This window comes from Cariama cristata, unplaced genomic scaffold (genome assembly GCF_000690535.1).
Source record: "Cariama cristata isolate BGI_N322 unplaced genomic scaffold, ASM69053v1 scaffold5444, whole genome shotgun sequence".
Lineage (NCBI taxonomy): Eukaryota > Metazoa > Chordata > Aves > Cariamiformes > Cariamidae > Cariama > Cariama cristata.
In genome coordinates, this window is record NW_009612252.1 from 68,721 (window position 1) to 86,825 (window position 18,105).

The following is an 18,105-nucleotide window of genomic DNA, read 5'->3' on the forward strand; positions in this document are numbered from 1 at the left end:
AAACGAGCAGACCACGCTCCGCTCCCCCCCCGCCATCTTCCGTCTCCGCCGGGGCGGGCTTCCGTCACAGGGAGATGACGTGACCGCGGCCCTTCTCCCGCCTTAAACGGGCTCAGCATAAACTGGGAGAGCTCCGACATCTGCTCACAGCGAGAGGAGAAAACTCCTCAGCGAGACGGAGCAGGGTTTCTATGGGGGAGGGAGAGGAAGGATAAAAGGTGCGCAGAGTGTTTATATTGGGGGCTGGCCCTTTAAGAGTCCCTTCTGACGTCATCGCGCGGCGCCGCGACAGCCCCTGCCGGACCTTCACCGAGTGTGAGAGGGAGGGGGTCGGGATGGAACGTGAGGTGGCGGAAGGATACAACCCCCCCGGGAAGGGGGTGTGTGGGTGAGAAGGCCCTGCCTCCCTCCCTCCCTGGGTCGGCTGCGGGAGGGTTTGGGGGGCAGCGAGGCCCCCCCCACCGCTATGGCCCCCTCAGCAGTGCCCGGCGCGGCCTCGGCGCGGGGAGGAGGGGGGGGTGTTTGTCCCAGAATAAACGATATTGGGGTCACCTCCAGTGAGAGGGCCTGGATAACATCCCTAGGGGAGGCCCCAAAAAAGGCGGGGAGCCTGGCAGGGTAGCCATGGGCGACGTCGCGCAAGTGGCATCGAGAAGGGGCAGGCTTCGGCCAGAGTTCGGGTTTAGCACTGGTTCCTGTCACTATTCACAGCTTCCCTACGATGAGCGGTGAGGCTCCCCCGGGCCTGGAAGGCAGGGTCCGGAAAGCACTGCGAAAGGTCTTCGGGTTTGAGTCCTTCAAGACTTCCCTGCAGGAAAACGCGACCATGACTGTGGCGAGAGGTGAGGCTCAGCATCGGAAAGATGTGAAACATGTCTGGTTTTCCGTCTGCCTCTGGGGGTGATACTGTAGGAGTTGGTATCATGCCCGTTTTGAGAAGACACATCACCTGGACTAGGCGGTATCACCTGGCCCCCCAAGCCCCCCTCTGCTCTGAGATCATTTCAGTGGTGTAGGAGCACAAGCACATGCTGCACACAAGCGCTCTGAGCACGGCTTTGCCCTGCCTGGTCTCCTTTGCATTTGTTTTGTAACACCACTATTGCATCAACCAGGAAATAGGAAAAGTTAAAGTGCAGTATTGTTGGTATCTCCTCTGGAGGCATCTGCCAGCACGTTTATGGTCAGATGAGGTCAAAACTCTTTACATTTATACATTTTCAGAGTAAACCTGTCTATGTGTTAGAGATGATATCAGTAAGAGACTTGGTTTCCTGGCATAGTTTGCATCTGTTCTTTGAACCGTGGCCATTATCAGAAACATGGTTTTGCTGGCGTTAACGTATGCACAGCATACTGCTGTTGGTTGGACAGGCAGCTCATGCGTACAAGCTGCCAACCGTCAGCTCCCCTGGCAGGTCTCACAATGCGAATCAGAGCAGTGTCAAACTCGGCACTCGGGATATAATTACAGTTTCCATCCATCGCCAGCAGCTATGCAGATGGGCTACCTACAACAGACCAGCCAAAAACGGTGTTCTGTAAGCAGGGTGTCTCTGCCTGTTAACGTTGCATGCACTGGTATCTCCCTGACTTGAAGGGGATACCGCTTAGCACAGTGACAGTTACTAACTGCATGATGTTATCAATGGGGTTGAGATTTCCAACCCTTATTTCTTGTGAGGTACCTTTCTGGGATAAGCTTTAAGAGGATGTGGTAAAGATCTGTCATGGGGCTGGTAATTTGGCAACTGGAGGTCTGTAAGATGAGTGAAAGCAGCTCATCTGGAAGAAAATTAGCATGAATAACTTGTTTAACTTCTCTTTATCTTGGTTTCTGTGTATCTTCTGGTACTTTTGTAAGGCTGTTTCTCAATGTTTACAAAGCAATCAGAGATTCTTTGAAGGAAACCACTGCAGGTGTGCAAAGTATTGCTATGCTTTTAGAACCTAAAATGCAGTGTCTTTTGATGGTATGCCACATGGTACACGCACACATATGCTGTTTCTCACAGATTACAAGCCTTTCTGCCCACCCCTCCAGTCAGAGCTCTGGGAACTCACCACCACTCGGTAGCCTTGAGCTTTCTTCTGTTGTCTTTGCAGGCGAGAAGGATGTCTTTGTATGCATGCCCACAGGGGCAGGGAAATCCTTGTGCTACCAGCTTCCTGCAGTTCTGGCAGTGGGCATCACCATTGTCATTTCACCTCTGATTGCACTGATTCAGGTAACTGTCTCCTGTTAGCTGTGGAAAAGCAGTCAGTGAAGGGGGTCGGGAGACTCTGGAGGCACAGCTGCCTCTTGTCTTTCTGTCCACAAGTCTCTGCTGTTGGCCGGCCTCTGGATTCTCTTGATGTCTCAGCGTGTTTTCCTTACCCTGGTGATAGGTGAAGAGACTGCAACTTAGCTGCAGCGCAGAGTAACTGTGATATGATACCAGGCAGTTCTCTGAAAGGATGTTTTTCTTCTTTTAATAATAACCTGGTAGTTTTTATAACTGAGCCTTTCTCCATTTTCTCCAGTTGTCTTTTACCTCCGGTGTGCTATACAGAAGCAGCAAAGCAGAATACCTCAAATGGAGCAAGCCGGATCTTTCCCCAGAAGAAAACTGCTATTTTACCTATAAAGTGATAGCTCCAGGAATGATGAAGTTGCCTTTGAAGGCATAATTTGTTCTGCATCAAAATGTCTTTTAGTTGCGGTCAGTCTTTCTGTCATGGGAAGAAGCTGGTTTAGCAGAGCTGCTCGTTGAGCACTTGTATCTGTGAGACTTTTTTTTTTTCCCCCTATTTTGCCTTTTCTACTGTTTCATCACCTGTTGGGAGAAACACTTCCCTGTAAGAGCAGCTGTAGCATTGCTTAGACTTCTGTAAAGTATCTGATTAGCATTGCATGATATCTGGTGTTGTAGGCTGCTGGTTTGGGTTTTGTTGTTTGTGGAGTGTTTTAACTCCTTTACAGTCTCAATGTAATACACATTAAGAGCAGACTTGGTGATACATCTCAGAAAGGAGTTATAAATAGTGAATTTGTTCCAAGTGCAAGGATTTCTGATTAAGCTCCAGCACAGGCAATATTTTATCAGTGAAATGGAGGTTAAAAAAAATTACCATTGGTAAGATTTGCAGGTGAAGCAGAATGTGTCAGAGTGACAAATAGGTTGAGATGGGCTCAGTGAGTCTTAGGGAGCAGAGCTGGAGTGAACCTTCAGAGGTCTCCTCATCAAGCCCTGAGAAGATGGGGTGGCTATGCCTGAAATGATCATAATGTATTTCAGTGTAGCCAAACTTCAAGAGCTTAGTATGTGTAGTTTATTATAGGGAAGGCTGAGAGCTGACTTTGTGAACAGAAAACAGTGGATATTAAATCAATCACTGAAACCAGTTATTGAGTGAAATAATGAGATACCTGTTTTTCAGGACTATTCATATCTTCTGAAATGTTATGTGCTAGTCAAATGGAAGTGAACAGCTCAGTGCAGTGATAGGGAGGTGAATTTGTATGCCCAGTGTTCATCTGGATGTGATGCCGTGTTTTCTCCTTGGTTTTCATGGCATGATTCTCATCCAGACTTGGTTGTGTTGCAGTGGTGATTTGCATGATCCTTGTATTTCATCCTGTCTCAGCTGTGTTTATAACATCATTTAGTTATTTTGGAATGAAATGCACTCTGTTATTATAGGGTGGTGGTATTAATTTCCATCTGTGACAACTTGATGTAGCGTAAATACTGAGATGTGTTGGTGGCTTGTTTCAGCTCACTGTGGCTATGATGAGTTATTTTGCACAGATCCCTGATGGTGTTCCCTAGCAGAAAAAGATTCTCTTAAAGTGATTGAATGCACAAAAATGCAGTTGGATGTAAGAGCTGGACAGATATACTCACAGCTGAAGATAAAGGCATCTTGAGTTGAAGTTCTAAATACCCAGACTGTAGGTCTATGTTGTCCTGAGCCTCGATCCTGGAGGTGGAAGTTGGGGCCTCACCTGGATCTCGCTAGTAGTCTTTCTTGGTGATGGTGACTTTCTTTATTTCCATTTGATTTATATTTAATTTTAATTGTATTTACACTAGGATCAAGTGGATCACTTGCTGGCTCTGAAGATCAAAGCCTGCTCTCTGAACTCCAAGCTTTCTGCCCAGGAAAAGAAGACCATCCTGGCTGACTTAGCAAGTGAGAAGCCCCAAGTAAAGCTCCTGTACATCACCCCAGAGATGGCAGCTGCCTCTTCCTTCCAGCCTACGTTGAACTCTCTGGTGTCCCGAAACCTCTTGTCCTACCTGATAATCGATGAAGCGCACTGCGTTTCCCAGTGGGGACACGATTTCCGACCTGACTATCTACGGCTGGGCACCTTGCGCACTCGCATACCCAATACGCCATGCGTTGCCTTGACTGCCACTGCCACCAAGCAGGTCCAGGAGGACATTGTGGCAGCGCTCAAGCTAAAGCAGCCGTTTTCCACATTTAAGACTCCTTGCTTCAGATCTAACTTGTTCTATGATGTGCAGTTCAAGGAGCTCTTGACTGATCCATACGCCAACTTGAAGGATTTCTGTCTGAAGGCGCTTGAAGTGAAGAACACCACTGGGGTAGGTTTTATGTTTAGAGAAGAAGGCTATACTGAACAAAAATCTACCTTAATGGTCACTGACGTTCCAGTGGTTGGTGTGGCCCTGGCAGGTCTGCAGCACAGAAGGAGGAGGTCCCTCGAAGGAAAGTGCACACATACATTTTCTAGTTCCTCTAAAAGTGTTCACATATGTTTTTTAGTTCCTCTAAAATAGTTAGAATGTGAAGGCTCTGTTCCTTTCAGAGGTGTCCTTAGAAAGGGGTTGGTCTAAAAGCACATGGATTAGGAATATACAACTAACATTTCTGTTTTGGTTTCTCATATCCCTGGTGATCGTTGTATGTTTGTGTTCTGCTGTTCTAGTGTGGTGAGGATGAGCAGAAGCATTTGAAGTGTTGTGTTTCATTTCCTGCTTTAACACTAATTCCCACAATAACTCTGAGCAACTCAGTTCTAGCCTCTGCACCTGAGTTTACTTGTACAGCAGAGGGAGACTGCTTCTTGCCTAGCATCTACTGGGGGACTGTATTTGGTTGATGTTGGGCCTTGTAGGACTTGTAAGGAAACTGTCTTTATGTCTGATTTACTTTTGTGCTGCAACAGTATCTTTCAGTTGCCAGGGAATGGACTGGTGGAAGAGGTGAGCCTTAGGCATCCTTCCTGTCTCCACCATAGTAATGACTGCAGCTTTATCGATGGGCTTCAGAGAGTGTCATGGACTTTCTCTCCTGTCTGCCCAGGTGTACTCCGGTTGTGGCATTGTGTACTGCAGGATGAGGGACGTGTGTGACCAGCTGGCTATCGAATTGAGTTATCGAGGAGTGAAAGCCAAGGCGTATCATGCAGGTACTGGAAGCTGCATCTGCATCTCTCAGTAGCTGGTAGAACTGAACTCTGTACCACCTTTAAGGCCTGGGTTGGGGCTACCTAGAAAAGAGCTTTCTAGGCATGGTCTGCAATGTGTCTGATGCTCACGTGTCATGTCTGTGAGGTAAGTGCAGGACCTTCGACAGAATGGCATTCCCTTCACTCCAGAACTGATAGTTTTGTTGGATCTTGCATGGTCTAAATGTAACAACTGTTTTTATCCCAGGAGGGAACTGAATTTTTCACTTTGGAATAGAAACAGCTGCTGCTGACTTCTGCTTGATCACAGGCCAATTTAAATATGGGCAGAGGGGAGTGTGTACATCAGGCAGTTTTAGTGAGGGGGTTGGTTTGCAATGGGGGAACAGAGGAGGAAGAAAATCCTCTTGTTTCTTTTCTGGTTTTCTTTTCTTTTTTTGTTTTTTTGTTGTTTCCTTCCCTCTCTTTCCCAAAAGACTCAAGGCAGCTGACAGGACTTCAATCCAGAATGAATGGATGGAGGAGAAGATCCCCGTTATTGTTGCAACTATCAGTTTTGGAATGGGAGTAGACAAAGCAAATGTCAGGTGTGTGAGGCTGTGTTGTGCACCACCTGAGACTGAAACCTGAGCAGTGGGAAGGGAAAGCCTCAGTCTCTCTGTTACCTGCTACATCTGACTCAAATGCCTGATGAACACTTGCTAAAACTGACAAAAACCGGGCTGGAGGGTTTTTATCTTAGAAGCAGCAAAAACAAACTTGGAAGGGTTTTGTAAAGAAATTGAAAAAAAAACAATGCACCAGAGCTCCTCTTTGCCAGTCATCTTCAAAACCAAGAAAATTGGAGGAATGCTTTTTTTTTGCCACACCCTCCAGGGTTTCGAAAAGAATCTTCTCAATGCAATCACAGCTGTCCTTCGCACTTCTCTTAGTGCAATAGTTGCTGTTAAAAAGCAGTGGGAAGAAAATCTGCACCTAAAATAATTCATATACCCTCTACTAAAATAGTCAGGGAAAGTCTTTTTATAGAGATCTCCTTTTGCAATGCAATGGGGCGGAGGGGGGAATAGCAGCTCACAAATGGCAATAACTATATAACAAATACAGCTCTGGTCCAAGAAACTTTGCACATGGTTTCAATTGCTGTTCCTCTGGGACTTCTGTCACTGTAATTGCTCTGTGTTGTTAGAATTCCTACACTGCACATAGCTGTGCTGGGTTAGTACTGTGAGCTGTGATCACTCAGTAGAGGGCTAGCTCAGGTGCAGTTCACACAACAGCCCATGCAGACCTGATCTTTACTCTAAAATCCACATAAAGCAATTGCTCTGAACGCTGTGGGAGAGGGGCAGGACATCCTTGAGACAATCACATCAGTTCACAACTGTGCCATCCTTCTGTCTGTCACTGTGCTGCCAGATAACAGGATCCCATAGCAGTGACAGACTATTTTCACTGCTTGATGCGTGTTACCCAACAGAGAAATGAGAAGTCTCCTAGGATAGCGGCATGAATGAATGACCCGCTGAAGCTACTCTGCCCTGTTCAGTACAGTGGTCATTAAAAAAGGCAAGGAGTAACTGAAGTGCATAGGGGTAATTGAGAGTGAAATGTAGCTGAAACATGCTTGTAATCTGGTTAATTTCCAAGGAATGGAGTTAAAATGACTCTTTACAGGATGTTTTTTAATAGTTTAAAGGACATTATACCCAAGCCTAGGCAACAAGGCACTGCTGCTTAGCCTTCACTCTGTGTTGGCAGAGTTGTGAGTATTCATGTATGTTATCAAGTAAGATCAGGTCTGACAACTTCTGGAGCTGAATCTTGTGGAGAAAAGGGAGAACAGAGTTGTTGTCTCTTTCTGATGGAATCTGCTCCTCTCTTTTCACTGCTAATTCACTTGTGCTTGAGATTTTAGCAATTCCTGCAGTAAGCTTCCTGATGGGGATTAAATGCATAGGGCTCTGATGCTTCCTGCCTGGCCTGTTCCTGGAATGTTTGTGTTTGAAGAAGCATGTTTGCTTGCTTTTGTCATTTAATCTTTTGCTACACCCATATACATCGTACCTGCCTGTGGGACATGCTGGTTTTGAGGCAGACTGGTATTTAAAACATTCGCAGTGTTACTGTAGTGTAAAATCCTCTCAACACAGATATAAGCTGAATTGCTGAATAGTCAGGTACAAGCAGGTTTAAAGCAGTCTTGCAGTGGTGTGTTGAAAACCTTCCTTCAGAAGGTTACATAAAATTCGGTAATGATTCTGTTGTCTATTTGCTGGCTAGGAAAGATGCCTTCAGCTATAAGTGAGTTTGGTGAGACACAATTTCCCATGCAGACTTTGTTGGCAAGGAAGTGTCTTTTTAAAATTGAGTATTTCAGAATGGGTTCTGTAATGTTCAAATTGTGTTCCACAAAATAAATAGGACTTTTTTATTCATGCTGTGTTTTATGGTAAAATCTCCCAAACTCCTTAAGTCAATGTTCTTATTCTCAGTCATCATAGCTGTACAATTGTGTGCACGTTTGAGATACTCGCATGCTTATTCTTTTCCGTCCCTTTGGAGTGACATCTTGTTCACATGCTGTTCAGGTGCATTTGTTTTCTTACAGCTCTGCTGCTTTCCTTGTGTCTCACGTGTTAAGAGGACTTAAATTTCTGTGTGCAAAATCCCTTGCTCTGCTAAATCCTCTGTCTTTTATTCTTTTGCTGCCCTATTTTTTACTGTTGTTGATGTCCACAAACACCACAATCATGTATGCAGTGATCTGAGAAACCTGCAGCCTTATGTTTCCTGTTGTCTTATCACAAGCAGATTTGTTGCCCATTGGAATATTGCTAAGTCAATGGCTGGATATTACCAAGAGTCTGGCAGAGCTGGGAGAGATGGGAAGCCATCCTGCTGTCGCCTCTATTACTCAAGGAATGACCGGGATCAAGTCAGCTTCCTGATTAAGAAGGAGCTCTCTAACATCCAGGTAATATCTGTGGAATAGTATCCACCTGTCTAGATATGCTGCCTTTGCTCTGATCCGGTTTGCCTGCAGTAACCTCTGAATAAGCAAAGATGAAATGAGTTTTTCTGGGTCTAGAGCTGTCTGTAGCCCTGTTTCAAGGGACAGCAGAAGGGACACCCTCTGGCTGCCAGACCCAGCTCCAGCTCTATTAGAGGAGCATGGGTGAGCAGAAGTCTGGAGCAGAGACAGGGTGGTGTCTCTACCTGTTTGCCATATTGATCAGAAGGGTTGGATTTGGTCATCACTAGAGTTACCTTATCTGTTTATATTTAAATTGAAGACTATAGTTATTGTCCCCGTCTACTTTCAGGAAAAAAAAGGCACCTTAAAAGAATCTGACAAAGCTGCGATGACAGCTTTTGATGCCATTGTGAACTTCTGCGAGGAGCTGGGGTGAGTGTGCTTCTTTCAAACACTATTTAATGTTGGGGAAACCATGCCCTATCCCTTCCAAGGCACTGTTATGGCTGAGATCTTGCATGTCCAGGAAAAATACTGAATGAATCGCCTGATATTTTGCTGTCTCATGTCTGAGGAAGGTGTCCCTGAGACATCTCTCACTCACTCCCACCTCTGAGTTAACCAAGATGTTGGTCTTGGAGCCTGACCCAGTGACATAGTGATGTTAAACTATAACTCCTCTGGCTATGAATTTTACTATGTTCTGTCTTTGATGATGGGCTGACTTAGTTGCATTTGCTTTTGTTTTGACTCTTTCCTCCTTCGCTACATCATCTCTCTTCTAAGGAGACAAACAGACAACCTAATCAGCATGGGATGGAAGCATTTAGATTTAATGTTTCTGTAAATCTCAGGGGCTCTGCTCTGCAAAGTCCTAGGTATCTGTGATTCTCATTGACCTTAGAAGGAGCTGATGGTGCTTAGAATGTTTCAGAAACAGACCCAAATTATGGATATGCCCCGTCTAAATGCAGACTAGCAACTGAAATGTGCATTGTTCAGGTTTAGTTCATGACTTGTAAGCTGTAATTGTACTAATTGCTATTCTATGCTGGATAAGACACCAAAGCTATAATTTTGCCAGTAAGAGAGCAGTGTGTGTTCACTAACTGAAAATGGTCAACATGTGTCTTGCTTTAAAGCCTGCATTTTGTTTCATTTTTCACACCTGTGTCTACAGCAATTTTTTCAGTATGAATGCAACACGTGCTTCTTTTCTGATGCCTTGGTGAGTGTGTTCTCTCCTTGTGGTCATGTTTGGTAAACAAATCCTGGTTTTACGGGTACTCTGGGAAAGTCTTGCTTGTACTGAAATATGGCACAATGTTGAGTCCTAGGGCACTTGAAGGAGCACTCCTTTGCCCAAAGTCAAGGTGATTCTGGGAAGTAGCTACTCGGAGGCTTCTTGTTATAAGAGTTTGATCCACTTACTTGGCTAAGCAGCTCTGCTGCTTCTGGTGTGTGTTGCCAGCTCACAGCAAGAGTGGCCAGATAGCTGTTTGTGTCTGGGTTTTGTATAATCTGAGAGGCAGCTGTATCTACCTGGTTAGATGCTAACCTCAGGAGACCTTGTCTTGGTATCTCTTTCTCCTTGATTCCTAAGCTGGTTATCAGTAGAGTTAGTCATGACAGTCATTTCTTGGAATGGACACTAGTGCCATAAGAACTGGTCTGGGATCACTGAACTAACCTCGTGCAAGCCACAAGCGGCCATGGGAATCACATCTCCCATACTTTTTCTTCCCTCCTCCAGCTTGGTACATTCTTCCTACTGTATAACGTGCCGTATGCATTCCAGAGCCACATGTTGCAGCACCACTGCCTGGCTTCCCTGCTCATAACTGTACAGGAGACTAAGATGCTATGTAAAGGAATATCATGTTGCATTTCTTTTTTACATTTTGAATTAATACTTGAAATAATAATAAGTTTTATTCACTGTCCAAACAGTAAAAGCAAACCTGAAACTCTGACCTTGCAAGGTTCTAAATAAGAACAAATAAAGAAAGACTTGTATACTGGCAAGCAAGGTTTTGCATAGTATATTTAGGCTATTGTCCGAGTATGACAGGAGAACAATGGTATGAGCTGCTTTTATAGAGTGGGTTCAGACAAAGCTTTTGCTGGTCAGAGTTTCCTGTTGCCCATTTGCAAGATGGAAAAAACCCGCATGTAACTGCAGCAGCAGAAGACATCTTTATCAGTTTTAGGTGGTGGCTAACCATTTGCCACCTCTAAACAGTGGTTTTACTTGAAAGATGAAAATCAGGCAGAGATGAGTTGACTTTGGTATTTGGCTAGTTGTGCAGTTCCTGAATACAGATAGCCTTACGTATGGAGCTCGCTGTGGATTTGTGGAACAACTTGCTGGCATTGGTGCATTGTTCTTGATGCAGGAAAGTTGCATGGGGAGAAATAACCACCCAGGGAGAGAAGCTGAGAAAGCTTTCTATGAACAACACAATCAGGTTGTAGCTGGGCTGATTCTTGCTTAGCTGTAGTGCTCCAAGTACTGCATCTCAGCTTCGCTGTTTATGTGCCACTCTGTGCCTTGGAGATGAGCAGCACCCAAAGATGGCAGCAAATAAAAGGAGAGCAACAAAAACAAGACAGAAGGTGCCAATCACCACTAGCCCTCCAAGAGCCCAGTCGCTTGTTGCAATCAGTCTCTTTAGGTCTTCCAGAACTGAGGATGCCTCTTGCACTGACATGTTGGCTTCCACCCTGCTGGAGGCAGACAAGAACGGTATCAAATATTGGAGTATCCTCTCTATGCTCTGAGCCACAGTCCCAAAACCAGTATAGGCATGCATGCTGTCTGTGTCTGCAGGCATCCCCCTTCCAAAAGGGAGAGTCACCCTTCACAGAAATGGGAGCATAAATGAGAAGAAAGATAGCTGAGGCCAGTTTCACAATCAGATCTATAGAGATGTAAAGAGGAAAGCTTCTGGCTTTACAAGATTTTGGCAGTTGAGGTTTATTTTAATCATAGTTTATCAATACTTCTAATAATATGATGTCTTTCCCAGTATGTTCAGTGTGAACACTTCATCTCTGTCAGCTGTACAACCTGTACACGAAAGACAAGTATTCAGTGGGAGAACTTGCTTGATACCATTGGAAAGATCTCTAAAAGGGAGTTGGGGACTTAAACTCTGAGAACACACTGGAGATTAAATGAACACTTATTTAAAAACAAAGAAACAAAAACCCCGCCAACAATAAGAGAAGATCTTCATGTACAACTTGTTGCTCCCATAGGGCTTAGAATAGTCTAGTTATGTAAAAAAGGTCTCCTGTTAATGGAGTTTGCTTTAGTAACACTCTTTGTTACTCTGCAATAGAAGCGTAAGTTTTCCTCCCATGAAGTACTTAGATCCAGCAATAATTTAAACTGGGATCTCAGTGGGTTGTACACACTTGCTCTTTCACTGGTGCTTTGCATAATGACTTGGCTGTCAGCTTTCTAAAGAACATCCTGCATCTCTTTGCAAGCATCTTGTGGTTTTACTAAAGCTTCCTTGCTTCTCAAGGGAAAGGATGGATTATTTCTCACACTTTCTAACAAATATGACTGTGCAGGTGTAATACAGGAAGATATCTTCGTTATTTTTGAAAGTTGTTTCACTTGCTGCCCCTTTTTGTCTGTATCCTTAATACTGTAAGGAAGATGATTAGTCAGGTAAAGCATGTTTCATCCTGAGCAAGTTACATTTGACTAGGAGCACAAGCTCACACTTCAGTTTGCTGAAGTGTTTGTTTCTTTCTCAGCAGCCAAATATATTCAGTTCATGCTTTGTTTTCTGGAATGATGGCAGATCACCATGCCCAGTCTCTAACCAGCAGGCACGCAGGACATGAAGGCAGTTCTGGATAGCTTCCTTTGCCTTTCAAAAGGAGGCAGCCAAGATACTAGGTCTGTAGACCCAAAGGCAGAAACCCTGTGTGACTGTACAGCCTAGACAGTTCCCATTTCTCTTGCTAACCGCAGTTAATCTCCTGAAATAGAGAGCTGTATACAGTTTTATAAATACCTGAAGCCTGGTGTGTTTGTAGTAGGTGTTTCTTCTGGCACGTCCTCTGCACCCCTTCCAAGGCCTGTGGTGAGAGACCCCCTTACTGCACCTGGAGCCTTGCGGAGCTAGCATGGAAGCTGCCTGTTTGTACTGCAGTAAATAATTAACAGTTGACTTTCCTGCAAGGTGTGGCTAATCTAATCAAAGGCCTTGAGCCTAGTTACTAACACCTAGTTCAGCTGTCAGTCAGGCATTTTTTCCTCTGCATGGCTTTATCCACTCATGCACCTGTTCCAGTGCTTGTAAAGGCCCACTATGTCCTCTGACTGGGAAAGGCTGCAGGTTGTGGCGGAGAGAAGAGGTTTTTGTTTCCTGGATCCTGACTGGATCTGTATTGTAAGCTCTTTTAGGAGACTGCCATATCTAAAATGAGACTGTGAACAAGACTGTCCTCCAGTCCAAAATTTGTGACTTTTTAGGTGAATAAACTCATTGCACAGCCTTGTACTGGTGTTAGCTGCAATAAAACTGACTCACTGTTGCTTTCTTAACTGAAGAAGACCAGAAGGATGGTGCTGGAGAGAGGTGGGAGGGGAGAAGGAGGAGCGTGTGGTGTGTGAGACTGTGTGTGTAGAGGAAACTTGCTTTTCAGAAGCCAAGCAAATCACTTTGAAACCAGAGGGATGATGTTACAGAATAGAAGTTATTCCATTAAGTCCTCAGTAGAACTTCAGCCACTTTTGCTGGAGAGGTTGGCCTCACTGTATCTTTTAGATTCCTCAGGGAAAGAAACTATTTCAACACTTACATCATCAGGAGTGAAGTAGCTGTATTCCCTTGCAGTTCCTTCTGGGCTCACTCAGGCTTTCACAACATGTACAGAAGTTGCTGTGTTTGAAGCAGTCTTGACTTAGTCTGTGCTCTTCTGAATCTCCCTCTGCTTTTTGAAACAGAGGGGATCCATCCTCACTAGGGCTTAGGGCATTCCAGGTCCCTTTATGTGGGTAATGATTGAAGCCAAAAACACAAAGGCTTGTGTTGAGTGGTAAGCAAGGACCCAGAGACTGGCATGTTTCTAGTCAACAGAAACTGAAGAGCTGCCATAAGCAGGGGATTTGCTGGGCATCTTTCAGGCCAGCCTGATCTCTTGCGTGCAAGAAGGCAGCAGACCCCACCCAGCCCAGGCAAGCAATTGGGATATCTAAATACCAAGTATAGGAATAGTCCAGCTGAGTACAATGGTACAAAATGGTACACAGCGGAACATTAGGCCTGTGAGGTCTAGGCAACTATGTAGAAATCGGTCCAGGGACCACCCCCTCCTCCACATGGTGGCTGCTCCTCTGCTCCAGAAAGCCAACTGAATTCTTTAGAGAATTGCTTAATTTTCTCTCCTTCTCTTTTTTTAACAGTGCTGGTTTTATTCTCTGTTTCAGGAACTTAACAGTGGCAGAGATGAGACAGGAGCCATTTCTCTTGTCCCCCTGCGTGGTATCTGTCAGGTTTAACTTGTCACACCACTGGGAAATATGTATTTGTAGCTTTTCCTGTTGAGATAAGGCCTGGCAGCTTGGTCCTAGTGACAGCAGCCTGTCAGTCATTGGTATGTCTCCAGCCTGCTGAGCTTCCTCCTGACTGTTAGCACAGGCTGGTTCCATGCTGCCGAAACATTTCTCAATGGGATTCTGTTAATTCCAGTAGCTGGCACTGTCTAGCACAAGCTCAGAAACAAAGTAAGCTCTGTTCTTTCACAGGTCTCGTGACTTGACTTAGATACAGAAATATCTGTTGAGTCTGTCTCCTGCAAAAGAGGTTCTGAGACTTTCTGTGTCACCTTGATTGCCACTTGTTTGTAAGGGAAATGAGCAAAGACATATCTGACAGAGAGGTTAGGGTGATGCATCTCTGAATGTTGATGAGGGTAAACTGATGTCATGCTTGAGCTTAACCTACCCTAACATATTGGTTGGGAGTGAAAGCTTTGGGACAGCGTCATAAAGGCCAGTGCTTTGTTAGTCTTAGTGTAACTGTGCATGCAGTAGCTCATACCAGTGCAGTCTTCTGTTGGCAGTTGTCAAGTTGGGGCTCAAATAATTACTTTCTAAGGCATATCCTCATCTTCTGCTGGAAAGTTTTTATTAATTTAAAAGTAACATTGGTACTTTGAGGATTATTTTTTTTCTTAATTTTTTGACTCTTCTCTGTGTCAATGGCTGCAAATGTATTCCAATGTGCAGCAGTACAAAAATGGAAAATACCTAAAACTAGTTTCTTTGCAAAAATTAAAGTGCATTAAATACATGAGAAGCTACTGATGTAATGTGTGAAATGTGAAGAATATTTACAAGTCCACTGTTATGAATGTGATGATTCTTTTCTCTCTAGCTAGATGTTGGCTCTGGTATATACATGTGTAATCCCTTTGACTCCTCTGCACTTAGCAGTTGGAATACAAAGGTAGAAGACAACTTATCTCTATGTGTGTAACTTTTTATACCCTCTCACAGAGGTGGTTGGTTTTATGTTTGGGGCTGAAAGACCAGTGGCTTACAGTTAGGTGCAGTATGATGGTCTTCTGTTTGGCTCTCCCAGTTATGAAAATCGTGGCCTGCGCCATAGCCTTGTACTTACATAAATCCCTTTCTGAAGTTCACCGAAGTGTAAACCAAACATACACAGTGGCTGCAGCATGGAAAAGGGATTTATTTGCACTTGTTAGCTTCAGCCATACAGCCTGTTCTTGGCTCTGCTTTGTCACAATGCCCGCTGTCAGCTGCTGCCTGTATACCCTGAAGTGACAGTTACCATTCTGTATGTCACTCCTCTGAAATGCCTTTCTGTATGCTAATAAACATAACTTGGGCAGAACGTTTATGTCCACTAAAATAAACTGCACACAGTGCAGGGAGTCAGGCACCCAAGTCCCTCAAGTAAGGATAGGGATTTGTTCATTTCTGGTAACTCCCATGCTCTGCAAGAACCATTCACCTGCAATAAGCAGAAGAGCAGAACCACAAGGGAGGTGGGCAGGGAGCATGTTCAGCAGCAGAATGATCATATTAAGTCATAGCATTGAGGAGTTTTTCCCTTTTGCCTTCATCTTTCAAAGGGTATTGCACGAGATCTGACTTTTCTCTTTGGCAATTTCACATCACTGTAACCCCAATGAAATAAAGCAAGGAGCATTTGTTACCAGCTGTGCTCAGAGCCTCAGCTGGCATGACTGGATCAGAGGGTCCACGATTTGTTGTTTTCAGCAGACATCTCAGCTAAGTGTGCCTGTTGCAGGTGGCTTTTGAGAGAGCAGGTTTGGGCTTGATCCAAGATGTACTGAGCATATGGACCTCCCAGTGATGTCAGTGGGTTTTGCTAGCGCCCAGCACCATCCTTCTGGATTAGCCACTTGTGAAGAGAGTAGGCGCTGCCTGGCATGTGGCAGCATACGTGTTCTCTGCTTTGCTCTGTGGCTCCTGCTCACAAAGGGAATCCTTGGCTGGCCCAGCTGCAGGGCTGTCATTGGAAAAGTGTGTCTGTTTTCTCCGCAGCGTATGTCCGTGCCCCTCCACCCCCACCCCAGAAGAGGGAGACAGTGATGGTAAAGTAGCGTTACCTTTCTGGTCACACCATGAGGCCCAGTAGTCCTGGAACCAGGTCACAAAACCCAGGAATTCCATGCTGTGATTTCTGGTCCTCTGAGTCACATTAATTAATATTGTTATTGCCATTTTCAGTGAGCTAGTGTAGAAAGGCATTTCCATAGGACTGAATCATGATGTCCAGGCATGTCCTTGATAGTAGGTTGTGTCACCTTTTGTTGCACTTCATGAATGGGCAATTGGGCGGACTTGGATCTTCCTACGTCTGTGGTCAGGACGTCCATCGCAGCTACAGCAGCTGTAGCAGCAGCAACTGCAGGCAATGATCATGAGCACCAGAACGGTAACTAGGAAGAGAAGCAAAGGATATTGCTTGATGACATGGGAGCAGTCAGTACAGAGTAACCCTGTGTCTCCTCCAAGTTGTTTGGTGAGCAGCAGAACAAACAAATCCTGGTTTCTGGCTGATTTCCAGCCCCCCCGCCCCCCATATCCCCACCTCCTTCCTCCTAAGTTCCTGCTCCCTTGTATTAGTTACCCATTTAATCTGGACAGTCATTACCAGATATTTCATGATCTTAAGAGCTACATACCAAACTGCATGGGGGTATATCTTTACCTGCCTAACAGGCTGTTGTTTTGGAGATGACATGTAGGAACTAAGTAGAGCTGTGTGCCTGGAAAGGATGGGGATCCAACTCTCCCCATAATTGTGTCAGCAACTCAAGAGGATGTGGTTAGTCAGACTGGCAGTTGCATTTCTGAAGAGTGCGTGCAGTGTACCCTTTAATGAGGAGAGATATTCGTGACTGGGTTGGCTTTACTCCTTCTTCTATATTTATCTCGAAAAAATAGATACTTCAAATGCAGGGTTTTGTTTCACAAAGCAGGGGGCTAACTTACTATTATTCTACCCTAGGCATAATGGTTGGTGTTGGGAGGGATATGTTAGTTTATCTGGAATAGAAAAGGATGACACATTTAATCCTGCAAAACACATAAGACTGCGTGAACGTGCATGTGTGTGCACATGTGTTCCTTAAAAGCCTGGAGCTGGGCTGCCAGGTTACCGGACCTGTGGGGAACCAGCTGTAGGTATGAAAAAAATAAAGCAGCAGGTGTGTCTTTCTGAATTCCAGCCCAGGGAGGAGTGTCCAGGCTGGATACACACCCTTCCTTTTGGCTGGGAGCAAACTGTACCTCTTTGAGGGGGAGGGCCTGCCTGCCTTTCTGCTTGTTTTCCCATTGTCTAAACAAACTTCACCCCCCTTGATCAAGGAGCTCTTTGTTATTCCTTCCATGCTATCCCCCACAGAGCAGCAGGAAGGATCTTGCCATTATCAGAGGAGAATAAATAGGCTCATCTGAAGCATACTGGCTTCCACCGAACTAAGCACAGAAATGACACTCGGTCTCAAACTTTAAATGTCTCCTGTAGCAGTGAGATGCCCTAATACCATTTGTCGTGAACTGTCTCCTATGCATCAAAACATTGCAGCAGCTCTGGGTTGGTTGAAATATTGCTGTTTAAACTGCTGCTTAAATACGAGAGCTTTGGGGAAAGCTATACTGTTGCCTATTGTACTCTGGATGCATGTAGAGACACACACTGAGTTTTAAAACAATTACCTAGAAATTAAACTGGGCCTCAGAGCACAGCCTGGAAGACAACTGCCAACAACACCAACTCGCTAACAAAGACTGTGGAGCAAGCTGCCCCTGTAGAAAAGACGAGACATTCTGACACCCCTTTGCCTTCACCGATAAACTCACCGATAAACAGAAGAACCACACAAAAGGACACAATCTCCACCGGGTCAGCCTTGGGCAGTTTCTGGAGCTTAAGGAGAAACTTCTCACCAATGGTTTGCATTTCCTTCAGAAAGCCTTCAGAAGACATTCTCGCTCAAGCTCTCCAGGCTTTATGCTGTAGAAGAACCAAACAGAGAATAAACCTTTTCACTGACTAATGCTAGGAAGCTGCCAGCCTTCTTATAGAGCTGGTGATCACAAGGAAAACAAGTTTATCTGGTCTCAGTCCTTGTTCCCGGTAGCTAAGGTGGAGGACTGTGAGAAACATTCACCTATGTAGTT

General features: G+C 44.9%; 3 protein-coding genes across 3 annotated transcripts in view; 1 reads left to right on the forward strand and 2 right to left on the reverse strand.

Moving 5' to 3' along the window:
* SAP30BP (SAP30 binding protein) overlaps positions 1-140 on the reverse strand; it is a 31,190-nt gene extending 31,050 nt beyond the window's left edge. Inside the window, exon 1 of the mRNA XM_009698530.1 lies at positions 80-140. Within this exon, the coding sequence (XP_009696832.1) occupies positions 80-140 (61 nt within the window). The remainder of the gene's footprint in view (positions 1-79) is intronic.
* A 581-nt stretch (positions 141-721) lies between these two features.
* Positions 722-8,835, forward strand: RECQL5 (RecQ protein-like 5). Its single transcript, XM_009698527.1, has 7 exons — positions 722-842; positions 2,107-2,228; positions 4,077-4,595; positions 5,317-5,450; positions 5,899-6,009; positions 8,237-8,399; positions 8,749-8,835. The coding sequence occupies exons 1-7, from the start codon at positions 722-724 to the stop codon at positions 8,833-8,835; spliced, it is 1,257 nt and encodes a 418-aa protein (XP_009696829.1).
* A 7,401-nt stretch (positions 8,836-16,236) lies between these two features.
* Positions 16,237-17,911, reverse strand: SMIM5 (small integral membrane protein 5). Its single transcript, XM_009698528.1, has 2 exons — positions 17,785-17,911; positions 16,237-16,358 (listed from the first exon to the last, which is right to left on the reverse strand). The coding sequence occupies exons 1-2, from the start codon at positions 17,909-17,911 to the stop codon at positions 16,237-16,239; spliced, it is 249 nt and encodes an 82-aa protein (XP_009696830.1).
* Between the last annotated feature and the right edge of the window lie 194 nt (positions 17,912-18,105).